General features: G+C 43.0%; 1 protein-coding gene across 4 annotated transcripts in view; it reads right to left on the bottom strand.

Annotated features, from left to right (window-relative positions):
* The window catches only part of FNIP2 (folliculin interacting protein 2), a 328137-nt gene extending 315409 nt beyond the window's left edge, over positions 1–12728 (bottom strand). For 2 of the 4 annotated variants that reach the window (XM_069243372.1, XM_069243380.1), the window contains exons 1-2: positions 12280–12728; positions 5122–5306 (exon numbers count right to left, since the gene is read on the bottom strand). In XM_069243372.1, the coding sequence (XP_069099473.1) occupies positions 5122–5306; positions 12280–12399 (305 nt within the window). In that variant the 5' untranslated portion in view covers positions 12400–12728. The remainder of the gene's footprint in view (positions 1–5121; positions 5307–12279) is intronic. The other 2 variants (XM_069243398.1, XM_069243417.1) reach the window with 2 other exon arrangements.
* Positions 12729–14114: the final 1386 nt, after the last annotated feature.

Raw genomic sequence — 14114 nt, 5'->3', positions numbered from 1 at the left:
ATAGGTGTTCTAAAAAAAAAACAGAACAAAAAGAAACTGTCTTCATATGTCTTTATCAGTCAGACAAGCATCACTCAGAAATAACTTTAGGCTAGTAGTAGGCGACGGGTTGCGTGCGATAATAGGGAACACTTATTTTCTAAAGTACATTAGTCATTTAATGGAACGTTTTCATGCCCAACCTAAAAACAGCATGACGGTGTGGGTGTAAGTACAATGAGAAAATGAATGGGAAGAAATCTGTGAAAAACAGATAAAATTAGATGCTTCATTTCATCATGATGTCTAACTTGTTCTGATAAGATGCAAGCAAAAACAAAGTCCAATGCTCCCCAAGTAGAGAATTAATTTCTAAATTATGACTTTGTAATTATAAAATGCATGAGGTTCGAGTATAAACCTATATCTATATTTGTATGTGGTGTTTTTCAGGTTTAACATTATGAACTCTTCTTTGACGGCACCTGAGAACTCATGCACCTTCTACGATCTAATTTTTGTACCTCTTGATCCGATTTTGGCTGACACAAGAGGTAGGACTTTTATTTTAAATTTTAACTAGTTATTTTTGATGCTGCAACATTTTATAACCTAACCATTTTTCCTTTTAAGGCAATTTTTGCTTTGATGGATGGGGAACAAAGAGAAGCACCTAGGCAGACCACATCCTAAGGCAGTGATAGTCAAAGTACAGCCTGGGGCCCTCCTGACCTTCATAGGCAGGCCCCGCCTGAACGACTACTGTTTACTTTAGACATCACCGACATTCAGAAAAATATTAAATAATGGCCCAAGTGTTTATTTACATATTAACCAAAGTAAAAGAGAAGAAGCAAGTAAGGTGCCTTTCACCACTTAACTTTAGAAACACATTCATTTTTTAAGAAATCTTGTAAAGGTGTAAAAATATGGTGCAGTTTCTTCAGAATTCAAAAACTGCGTTTCATGAACATGCAGACACATATCAGAATATATCACTGCATTCAGAAGTATTTTTTAAAACAGCTTTAAAAAATTAATGCAGAAACATTGAGGCCTCATCCCACCCGTACAAAATTGTCAATAGTGTACTAAGAGGCAAGTCATTTGTCACATGGAACCCTCTGGGTGGCCTGGGTTATTACGTATGGACATCATAGTTTATTAAGTCAAACACAAGAGAAGGTTTTGTACATTGTATATCCTGAACTCATATTTCAAGGTGCTTACTTGTTATAATGAAGACAAATGAAATTAGACAATTGCCTAGGACCACACAATTTAATCAAGTGGGGAAGCCAGGATTGATACTAGTTTTTGGTTTCACATCATGCAATTCTATTTAATTCTGATTCAATTATCAAGCTACTTCTTTTTTCACACTTGACTCTCTCAAGGTAAAGATAGCTAGCAGAGAAGGCTTACCCCAAGGTGCGGTAGAGGGATAGCGATTAAGAGACCGCATGACACAGCATCATCAAATCTATGAATTATTAGAGACTAGAAGCTTCATTTAGAGGACAGTATGGAATGCAACACTCAAAATAACCCCATGACTCACTTCCCCTACCACGTAAACCCCTAACCCTCACATCGCACCACTCCCACCATCTTGCCATTAGTGTGGCCCTCGGCAGACCACAGGCAATACTTTGTGGCCTCTGAGAAAATGTTTGACAGCCGTCGAAATGCATTATTAAAAGTATGGGATGTGTGATACTACATGCAGTGGGGACAGAGTAAATGGTGGTGTTAAAAATAACAAAATATCCTGTAATTATGTTTGGTCTTTCACCCTCAGGTAGCTCATACAGAATAACGTGCAACTTAAATGAAAAATACAATTAACAACTTGTTACTCAGTGGAAAATGCACTAAAGTACATTATGAAACCTCTATTAGTTAATGCACTGCAGAGGTCCTCGTGTAGTGATATGTATTTTTAGTGCTATGAGGTCACAGCCTGTGGAAGAAAGCACTATGAATATAAACTTGCATTACACACAGTATACAGGCCTAGAAACAGTTACTCGCCCACTCACTATGGCGGGTCATATTTTATTAGATCGATCTATATTTAGGACCTACTCGCCCCATCTGGCAAGTTGACAAAGAACAAATGTTCTGTTCCGACAGAAAGTGAAGGAGCAATAAAAATATCTTTAGTCCTGTTCTTATCTTGTCACATTTGCTATGTGTTCAGAGACAGAGGTCAAAAGTCAGTTTGTATTCTTCCAATAATTTTTTCTTCTGACTGCTGAGTTGCAGGACATTTTAAGGTGAAATGCCTGACCTGCTGTACAAAGTTTGAAAACTGAAATGCTGAAAGGTGGCAGGTTTTTCCTAGCACACATTTAAATAACGAAGTCAATTGTACAAACATTTCAAAATATATTTCAGGAGTTGTGAAAGCCCATTTTTTGTGCTTCTGCATGATGAATAAAATATTTTAACAGGATGAAAACTAATCAGAACACTTTACTTGGGGATGTGCAAATGATAAATATGTTTTCTGAAACCCATTTTTCACAGATTATTGTTAATACACTATATAATTTTATCAGTTGCAAGTTAGGGGAAAAGGTTTTTGGACATTTCTTAGAAACTTACTGTCTGTAAATGACAGTGCATTACCACATGCTTTATTAACATATTTATTACACATGAGTGTTTAGACAAACTATGAAACACTCCTGCCCTTATGGCAATTCTATTAGTAAACCAAGAGGCAAGTCATGGATCATGTGTACCCTACGTATGTGCTAGAATCTTATTATTTCCATGGAGCAAATGTTCAGTCTATTTAATAAAACAAAAGAGGCTTTTTGTGGTACAGAAGAAATGCTGAACTCACATACTTGAAAGTGCACTCATATGTGAGAAAGAAGAAAAAAGCGACTCTGTAAAATAAAATGTTTGCTTAGGATCACACAATTTGAGACTCGTTTACGGGCCAAGTGCATTACAGTTAGGCCAAGTAGATTATTCACGTTACTCGAACTGCAGGTCTAGTAAAATTTTTATGATTATTTGAAGCCTGGTATAAGATAGGCAAAAACGTTTAAGCTAAAATGGTGCTTTCAAACTATAGATTTTAGTAATGCCCTTTTATACTAAGTGTTGAAGCATTCACTTTCGATTAGGACTCAATGAAGTCCAGTGAGGCGGAAATGCATCTGGTTGCGTGTGTTCTCGTTCAGAGGGAACGTTGCCTCAGAGTTTGGACTATGCTTTCTCTTTTGTGGAGGACCCTAGAAGAGTTTTTATGAAATAAAAGTTTTAGAATGACCAATTTTCCAGTGAGGCCCGATGTATCAGGCGCTCTCCCTTCCACAGAACAACACTTATTCTGCTGTGTTCAGTATTTACAGAGTCAACATTTTCTGATGGTGATATACAAGAATTGGTGCTGCAGAGGATTAACAATCAACTTGAAATGTTTGATAATTGTACAAGTTTTCCTTCAGAAGCAGCTGTAAAACCCATGGCTTTTTAGCCAACATGGAATACACAAAGGCATTTACAAGTAGGTGTAGAAGTACTTCTGTTGCATTGCATTTCGTTCTCACAAATCACATGGTTATGGGCATGAATCTACACCTATGAGTGTCAGATCTCTTTTATCCTGAGTTCTCTTGCTGAGAATGCATAGACCTCAGAACATGTTTTTTGTTTAGGTGTAAATGTATAAGTGGAAGGGTGGGTGGCTGTAAAACAGGGAACAACGTCAACAAAGGGGGAGGAATAAAGGGAAAATGAAGGAGGGGCAAGTGGAGGCCCATACTAATACAAAAACACACCTAGAAAAGGATAAGCAATTCAGCAAAGTTACAACCACACCTACTCTAGCAGTACTACGGCATCAACAGGGTCCTATCTACTCCTGTCACGCCTGTAGGAAGTGATATACTACACATGGCCACTCAGAGGTATTGCATGAGAATTACACTGAACTCAATTGAAGCAGAATATAACACTACCAGGGAAAACACCGAAACAACAAAGTATTACATTAAAGAGAAAATAGTCATAACTTTGCTGACATAATATTGTTGACACTTCTAAATCACATAGTAGAAAGTTTAAATAAATATAAACTAAAAATATATATATATTTTTTTAAAAGATCATATAGCTTTAGGCAGTACACATACCCATGCAAATCACATTGTAAAATGTAGAAGTAACAGGTGCACATACTTAAAAAAAATGACAAACCTTTTTAATTAAATAAAAAAATTACTCCTCAACAACACTGGTCTACACACACGCATACACACTGCATAATGCACTGCATGTCCCAAACAAATATACACAATACGACTGTAGCTGATGTCTGGTCCCCTGGCATCTTACAGCACAAGGGGAAGAAGACAGAGTCCAGATAAAGCTTGTGTTTATAAACTTCCACTTGACTGTCCGGTTTAAATATATATATTACATATATATATATATATTTTTTTTTAAGTAATACCTGTCTCCATATCCTTTTCAAGTTCATAGTGTTACAACACATACGAAGTGATCTCTGCCCATGCTAGGTAAAATTACATTGGGCAGTATGATATTTAACATAAATCAATAAAGTTACTATTGGCAACTTTACGGTCGTATTTTGCATTTTACGTGTCTCCATCCCCTCATGTAGGAGGGAGGGACACAAGTGATTTACTATGAGGGCTCCTGGGGGTAACACCCTTTGGGTGTTCACCCCCGGGCAGCTTCGGGTGGGTGGTAAAGTCCAGGCCTGTGGGGCATTGCGACTGGCTGCTCGCGGCACTGCCACAGGTGCAAAGTGACGGTTGTTGTTAACCGTTCTAAAGAAGTGCGTCATTCAGACGCTGTGGCCAGAAACCTTCAGGAGGGTAAAAAATGTTGCCGTCATAAAATTCTTTGGCTGTGATGGATAAAGCGACAGCAGTTAGGGAAGCCCTCAGGATAACCTGTGAGGCAGGGAGGGATGACCTTATCCAACCAGGCGTTTTATCCCAAGCCTGGGTTGGTTTGGAACGCCCTAGACGTACTGCGGCTGGCGGCAGCTGTGCTGGCTTGTTCACCGCCGCAACAGCGTTCAGTTAAAAATACAAATGCTTGTTGCCTAGGGATGCATAAGGGCAAATTAAAGAAAGAATCTACACTTACCGATTCAGACGGCTTTGAAATTGTACCTTCACGCGTAGTAGAAGCAGCGCACGCCCGCATGAGTACTTCAAATGTATCAGGGGTGAAGTCTTTAAAGGAGAGGCGGGCCTCTGAGGATCACGTTGAGGAAAGGGGCAGCGAGGTTCAGAAAGTTGTGGCAGCCCCGCCCGCTGAGTCGGAAAGGCCTGAAGTCAAACATGGAAATTTGCCAGATAAAGTACAGTTGCCTGGCAACACGCTGGGGCAATCAACAAGAACAAAGGTTCCTATTTTTAGGAATCTATTACAACGCTCCAATGAAACGCCGGGCGATGCTGATTTTGAGAGGGAATTGCCTGCCATAAGGCCCGTTTGGGACGAACACGACTTACAAAACAATAAAAGCCTTACAATTTAGACAAAGGAGGTCATTCCTGGAGGGGAAATTAGAAATGTATATTCAGAAGCAGAAAGAAAGTCAGAAATTATTTCAGGGAGCGTTACAGATGGGTCAGTAGAGAACCATAATGTAGCGGCTCTACAGTTTGTGGGTGATGAGCGGCTTGAGGGGTCTTTACCTAGAGCTGGGTGTAAGGAGTACCGAGAGAGAAACAAATTAAAGGCCACAGTTCCTGTAGGCTGTGGCGACTTACAGGGCGTCGGTGGGAGAATGCTGCGTAACAAAAAGGTAGATGCAGCGAGTAACAGTCGGCCAAGTTTGGGGTGACTTGAGAGAACCGGCAGGAAGTGAGGGAGAGGTTCAGAGCAACCGTCCAAACAACGAGGGAGTATTAAAAGCATTCAGCTGCGGTAAAAAAGAAGAATATTGATTGGAAGAAGTTTGATGGGGAGGGGGGATGGGGAATGCCCAGGAACAAGTTTTGTGGGGCAGGATGATGTGGAAGTGTGTGAATTGGACTATGAGGATGACAGCAAAGATTTGGAGGAAGGGGAGATTCCAAATTGGTATAAAGAAGGGGAGAGAAAATAACTTTTTGCAACAAAAGGGCATGGGGGGGGGTGATGCAAAATCGCTGTCCAAGGATTATATTTTACAGGTTTCCAAGGAAGTGGAACAGACAAAAAAAATAAAAAGAAAACGAGTTGGCGTGTTAAGAGATTGCGTGGGAAGACAGAGGTGCACGGCTCGGGATGGACACAAGAGCTAAACTGAATACAGGTGAGAAACAATGGTGTTGCAGTTGGGGGGGCATGAATTACGGGATGAGGTTTCGGGTACACACAGAACAACTTTTAAATATTCAGTAGATAAGAGTGTGGGTACCGAACTAGAAGTTGAAGTTGACACAACGGGTACACAAGTGGCAGACACAAGAAATAAAGACATATCCAATGGTGCAGGCGGGGAAAAGAGTGGGGAACAAGAGCAGAAGAAAGGTAAAGTTGAAGAAGATGGAAATAAGAGCAAAGCAGAAGGTTTGAAAAGCCTACCCTATATGCGGTTGTCCATGCTTTTGGGAGCACATCTGAGTGTAGGGACAAAAGAAAAGATCTGGAAAGGCAAATTTATGGATGTTTATAAACTTTTACATCGTGAAATACAATCAAAAGAGGGATCTGGAGAAGAGGCTTGGGAGTTAGCAAGGAGACCTAGAGTTCCAACTATAATTGAGACATGGACATCAGCATTCTTGATATTCGCAAGTGTTTATTGCGAACAATTTCCTGGGAGAGCGGTAGCTGTTTTTAAATACATTGACACGATCAGGAAAGCTAGCATAGAGTTTGGCGGTTTTGCATGGATGCATTATGATGAGTTCAGAGCGAGGATGGTTTTATTACACAAAAAACCATGGGGTGAAGTTGACAATGAGCTATGGGTTCAGTGGATGTATCCACAGCGGCCACCGCCTACGATGCATACTGTTAGTGGGTTGGTTGTGCAGTCTCTGCCTTTTCTCGGGAAACCCACCCCAGAGGGGGTGGGGACGTGGCCAAAATGTCAATTCAGGAGCGTGCTGGGGTTTTAATACAGGATACTTTCCAAGAAACCCATGCAGATACAAACATGAATGCTCTAGGTGGGGAGGGAAGCATGCAGTGTTACAATTATTTGGAGAACAAAGAGGTTTTCACACGGGGCAAGGCAAAGGAAGAGCAGGATCCACTCAATTTGGACAAAAGGGCTTTAACTCCTATTAAACTGGACATTTTAAATTACTGGTTAAAATTTTACCCCAACAGAGAAGATGCAGTGAAGCTGTAATGGGGGTTTAGACAGGGCTTTAGGTTAGGTTACTAGGGCCTGAGAACTAGGAGGTTTGCCGATAATTTGAAATCAGTGAAAGAACACGATCACATAATAAGAGAAAAACTGAGCAAGGAAGTAGTGGAAGGCAGAATGGCAGGTCCTTTCCCTTATTGGCCCTTAATGAATTTGATGGTATCTCCTTTAGGAGCGGTACCGAAAAAGAACAAAGGGGAATTCAGGATGATTCATCATCTTTCATGGCCAGAAGGTTCATCTGTTAATGAATATATTGCAAGAGCAGATGCAGCGGTTCAATTTCCATCAGTAGATGTGACCATGGCTCTTGTGCGAACAGTAGTTCCTGGGGCTGAAATGGCTAAATGCAATATTAGATCAGCTTCTTGTTTATTGCCGGTACATCCTTTAGATTTCCCATTGCTGGGGATTCAATTAGAGAACCAGATTTATGTAGACAAAGTGCTACCAATGGGTTGTGATATTTCTTGTAGCCTGTTTGAATCTTTCAGTACTTTTTAGCAGTGGTGTTTTTCATATTCAACTGGTAGAGAGCTGATCACACACTATTTGGATGATTTTCTGATGGTTGGAGCAAATGGTAGTGGTGAGTGTGCAGCAGCTTTGAAACAATTTCAAGACATGGCAGGAGCATTTGGGGTCCCCTTAGCACAAGAGAAGACTAAAGGCCCTAGTACTCAATTGGTTTACCTAGGGATTGAATTGGATACAGTTCAAATGGAAGCAAGGCTTCAGCGCTGCAAGTTTGAAGAGCTTATTGAAGTTTTGGAAAAAGCAGTTCAAGCTGCCAACTTACAATTGCATCAAATACAATGTCTGTTGGGTCTACTCAACTTTGCCTGTAAAGTGGTAAGAGCGGGTAGGTCTTTTTGCAGATGGTTGGGTTTTTCAATGGCAGGAGTTAGTTTGCCACATCACAGGAGTAAGAATCACAGCTGGCTTACGTGCAGACTTTAATGTATGGTTAGCCTTTTTGAGAAGTTTTAATGGAAGACCATCTGGCTGCCTGATGAGGACTTTGTGTGGATAGTCCACATTTTTTCAGACGCAGCAGCGGCTAAAGGCTTCGGGGTGTTCTGGGATGGGAAATGGTGTGCGGAAAAGTGGCCTGAAGAATGGCTGACTGGGAAAAGAAGCATTGCTTTCTTCAAATGTTTTCCTTTGTTGGTGGCTCTAGCAGTTTGGGGAAAGGATTTGGAGAATAAGACAGTTACTTTCAATGTGGACAACAAGGCAGCTGTAGATTTGGTTAATGGACAGAAGGTCAAGGAAAGGATACTCTTAAAAATGCTACAACAATTTATGCTGGGTTGTTTGATGTTCAATATTTTGTTTAGAGCTAAGCATGTGCCAGGCGTGAACAATAATATAGCAGATGTTTTATCTCGTTCACAGTGGCTGAGATTCCGTGGTTTGGCGCCCGGAGCGGATTTAATGAAAACACAAGTTCCAAAGGAGGTATGGGAGCTAGCAGAATGAGGACGCTAAGCTTGGTTGAAAAGTCATTGGCCGAAAGCACTAAAAAGGCTTACAGGAGAGCATGGGAGGAGTTTTTGGGAACAGGTGCAGTGTTTAGGCCTAATTCTGAGCAAGGCTGGTTGCAAAGAAGAGATGATGTGCTGTCATTCGTAAAGAGCAATATTGACAGACAGATTACGGCCACAACTATTACTGGCAAATTGGCCAGTTTGAGTTTTTATGGCAAGTTTTTCTGGGGTTATGAACCTTCTGCTCGGGAGATGGGTAGGAGACTACTGCAGGGTTGGGCAAAGGAGAAACGGTCTATTCGCTCAAGCAGGGATCCTATATCCATGACGGTTTGGGTACGTTTGTTAAAAGTTTTGGGGTAAGTATGTTTTTCGTATTTTGAGCAGGCATTATTTAGGTTATGCATGTCAAGGTTGTTTTTGGGAGCATTCAGAATATTTGAGCTGCTGGGGAAGACTCAGGAGGCTGGGCTGAGGGAGGAACATGTCACACTATCAGGTGAGTATCTTTCTTGAACAATCCAAAACAGATCAGAAAAAGAAAGGTGCAAATGTGTCATTGAGGAGGATTGGAGGTTTAGTATGCCCAGTAGATAACTGGTTACGTTTTAAGGCACTTCCGCGTAGGAAGTTTGTTTTTGTATTTAGTCATCAGGATGGTATGCGGCTTACCGCTGTGCAAGTTTTGGGGGTATTGAGGAAGGCACTATGTTTGGAAGGTTTGGACCTGACGCGTTTTGGCACACACTCCTTTCGTATAGGGGCAGCATCTGAAGCTGCAAGATTGAGGTTTTCATTTAGAGACTTGAAAAAACTATGTCGCTGGTCATCGGATTGCTGCCTTCGTTATATTAGGGATCTGAAAGAAGCTTTGTTTTTTCCATTCTGCCTAACATTTTTCTTTCATTTCAGGTTGTGTGGCTGGTCCGGATGTGACATTCATGTCAATGTGGATAGTGGGACATTCATTTGTCAAATGGGCGGCTAAACAAGCGGACAGCAGACCGTTCGGAAGGAATTTAAGCTTCAGAAGTGATTAAGTCAAAATAGAATGGTGGGGTAAAGGAGGCATGAGATGGGGGCAGTTGCTTCCTTGCCTTTCAAATTTGATATCTGTTAGAGTTTGTCCTGATGTTGTTCTTTTACATTTAAATGAAAATGATTTAGTACAACTATCTTGTTTAGGCTTGATTAAAGAGATGAAAAAGGATCTGGACACCATCGGGAGGTCTTGGGCTGGGACGAAATTAGTAGTGACAGCTCTAGTCCCTAGAAGGGTGTGGAGAGGGGCAATGAAATATACAGCAGTGGAAAGGGCAAAACGGAAAGTGAACAGAGAAATGTCACGTTTTTGTAAAGGAAGGGGAGTAGGATGATTGGGGCACCATGACATTAAGAGAGAGGATTTTCATTTTTTTTTAAAGATAAGATGGGGTGCATCTTTCATTTATGGGGAACAAATTATATCTTCTGGAAATGAGAGAATAATTAGCGTCCACACTGGGTATTCAACGATGGTGTGCGTAAAAGAAAGTTTTGTTTTCAGTTTACTACTTCAATTTACCAACTTGGCATTTTGGCGATGCCCAGCTGCTTTTACGGCAGTTGTTTCCCCCTTTTTTCTGATTTTTCAAAGGGGGGCAGGAAATAACAAGTAAACAGAAAGGATTGGGGTCATTACAGAGTAGGGGTTGGCAGAGGGGGACACCGGGGAATCACGGGGAAGGTCAGGGGAAGAAAGAAAAGGAAGGGGGAAGACTGAAGCCTGGTAGACTGCTATGAAGTTTTGGGTTGTTTGGGGGGGTGGGGGGGAGGTTTACGGGTGAGGTGTTAGGATTGTTTGTGTATTAGTGAGGCCTTGGTTTTATAATCTGTAAAATGTGTTAAAAGTTTTCTGAACTGCCTGCCTGTCTAATAAAGCGGCCTTTTACTCTCTTGGTTTTGTTTCCTGTTTAATTTGCTATCTCGCCCAATGAGGGCTCCTGGGGGTGACACCCTTTGGGTGTTCACCCCCGGGAAGCATCGGGTGGGTGGTAAAGTCCAGACCTGTGGGGCATTGCGATTGGCTGCTCGCGGCGCGCCCTCAGGTGCAAAGTGACGGTTGTTGTTAACCGTTCTAAAGAAGGTCGTCATTCAGACGCTGTGGCCAGAAACCTTCAGGAGGGTAAAAAATGTTGGCCCCTCCCTCATCAGCAATTTTGTGTGGTTAAGCTTGTTTTTGTTGGTTCTGGCCCGCAGTTCTGAAAGATTGATTTGTCGCTGGACAGGTGGCAGTCAAGTTGTGCGCAGTAAACAGGAAGGATTGGGGTAATTACAGAGTAGGGGAAGAAAGAAAAGGAAGGGGGAAGATTGAAGCCCTTCATAGACTGCTATGAAGTTTTGGGTTGTTTGGGGGGTGGGGGAAGGTTTAAGGGTGGGGTATTAGGATTGTTTGTGTATCAGTGAGACCTTGGTTTTATAATCTGAAAATGTTTAAAAGGTTTTCTGAACTGCTTGCCTGTCCAATAAAGCGGCCTTTTACTCTCTTGGTTTTGTGGCCTATTTAATTTGCTGTCTCGTCCGATGCACCATGAAGCCCAGTCTGTCTTTGAAATGTTCAGGGAAGAAGGAAGCCTCCTTAATCTCCCAGTTTGTTTATCTAATAACAACTTCAACGAATGCGACCCCTCTTCCTCCGAACTATGTGCACAAGTCCCCCACCCCCCGTTCCCAATTTCTATATGCACTACTCCTCTTGGCTTCAGTCTTGCATGCGCATGGAAAGGTGCGAACCCATCACCCGTCCTGAATTTTTAAACCAACGGCTGATTGCAATACGTGTAGTTTGTATACATGTGTTCATAAATCCATGCAACTCTAGAGAGTTGCTGACTAAAAAGGCAGCATTAGGTTAAATTGCAAGACAGAAGGAGGGGACAGTTGACAACTAGGAATCTGAAGCATAATGTCTCTGCACACTGCTCTAATATACTGCACCTCAGCTGTGTGCGCTGTTCTTCGACCCGGTATCCAGAAGTTACTCCTCTTCCACACTGCTCTAATTTAGCACCGACACGATTCACTCTACTCATAAGCATCATGCTACCTACCCTCCTTACCCCACACATAGCCACGCGCACACATCTTTTTATCTAGTGACAAGCATCTAACTCCCCATTTCGTAAATCCCATTCGTATTAAACATTCCTATTTTACCTCCATATATGCCTAAAATTCGCTCCAATTCGCACACAATTGGACTGAAGGGCAATATTCTTTCCAGCCAATACTCACCCCTCCCACCACAAAATGTCGTTGGTTTACCTCGGACCACACTGCTATGCAGGCTCCCCACAACTCACCTTCCACTCCACTCCACCTCCACCTCCACCTCCACCACCACCACCACCACCGCCCTCCACCCAGAAACACGCTTATAAGAGGGTCTGCTCCGCACAATCTCACCTGGGTACTGCTGGCTCTCCAGTGTGCCCCCGGGATGGAGCTCTCCCTGCCGCTGAAGCTCCAGGTCTCTTGCAGAAGAGCTTCTGCAGCAGGGTGGGGGCCATGTCTGCAAATGTTCATATGACAGGGCGTGCAAGCTGCCCCTGCGAAAGAAGCATGACTGCAGGGTGCACACGCAGCGCCGCCAGGCACGCTGTCACGTGTCACGGGCTTACACGGTTTCGCTCTGACATGACTCCTGTGCAGCTGACGTCACGTGCCCCAGGAGTACTCCTAGCTACCGCACGCCTCTCCGCTACTTCGGCTCACAGCGGAGGATTCGAGGCAGCTTCGGATGCGTCATAATGGCAGGACGTTCTCCATTGGCCCATCCGCCCACAGGCAACTGGAGTCTCTCAATGGAAGGAGGGATTTGCGTGGGAGGCGGGGGCCTAGACGTGCGTAGGAAGGAAACCTGCAACGTTTCCTCTTGTTGGTGACATCATCAGCCCTTATTCGCGCCACGTGGTTTGTATTGCTCTGTGAAAGGAGGGGAGGAGAGGAGACGACGTTTTACTGGTCTCAGCAGCAGTACAGTGCGTTGTAAGAAGCAGTGTAAATACACAAAACTTGTAGAAGAACACAAGTTTAATGTCCAGAGCCTTTTCATGCACGTCCACTTCTGTCCAGTGCCTGCCGTTGTCTGCTGATGTTCTATGTATACAGTTCACATGACAACAGTGGAACACACGCAATTGAAAACATAACACATCCCCTTCCTTTTAATGTAACCAAATAAAATAAAAATACTTAGAACAAAAATAACTATGCCAACTACCATTTACACTTAAGCTATACTTATAATACTTTATGAATCCCTGACTATAATTCTATCATAGTTCCACTATACTTTACTAAACACAAATATGCGCCCAACCATACACCTATATAATCATTCCTTGCCCAGAAAAGCTTTTTCTCAAATACAAAGTCCTTCATTACAACCCTGGCGGTTGGTGTTAAAGCGGCGGTAAGACCGCCAACAGGCCAAGGGTAAAAAAAATGAAATTATGACCGCCAACATAGACAGCCACTTACAGTACAAACAAACAGCATGGCGGTCACCGCCAACAGACAGGCGGAAGACAATGTACCGCCCACACCATTAGGAGAGGCCAATCTGCCACCTTTTCCGGGGTGGATTCAGCGCAAACAAAAACACGGCAGAAACTAGACTTGGAAGGGAAAACTCTCACATCTACACACCCCACGAGGAACCAGGGCGCCATGGAGTCGGAACTCCAAATTCTACCTGCGATTGTCTTCCTGCTCCTCTACCAGGAGCACGACCGACGGCGGCGACAACCACGGTGAGTACTGCACCTACGGCACAGGGGAGGGGGGAGGGAAAAGAGAGTGACACACACAGACGCAACACCCCCACCCTCACACACCACACACACACCAATACATGCTGAAACATTACATTTACACCCCCCAAACCTCCCTGGAAGAACGCAAGGACAAAAGGAAATGAGTTGAACGATTGTAATCAGGAAAAATCCATTAGTCAAAAATATATATACACTATTAACAAATATGTACACCAAGAATTCAAGTCCATTTACTGCACCTACATAGTCCGTTGACCACTGCATGGGCGAGGCCCACACTCAATACCCAATCCAAACGGGGAGAACACTGCAGGGGCATCAGATCGAAATAAAACAGGCACCTCAGGGGAAAGGGAAGGGGGGGTACCTCAGCCGGATGAGTGCACAACGCCAGCTCCACGAGGGGGCTCCATGCCCACTGCTTAATCCTGGGGAGTGCAAAGCCACAGTCTCTCAAGTCTC

The sequence above is a fragment of the Pleurodeles waltl genome, chromosome 1_2, assembly GCF_031143425.1.
Source record: "Pleurodeles waltl isolate 20211129_DDA chromosome 1_2, aPleWal1.hap1.20221129, whole genome shotgun sequence".
NCBI lineage: Eukaryota > Metazoa > Chordata > Amphibia > Caudata > Salamandridae > Pleurodeles > Pleurodeles waltl.
The sequence above is the reverse complement of the archived record's forward strand: the minus strand, read 5'-3'. Positions and strand labels throughout refer to the sequence as shown.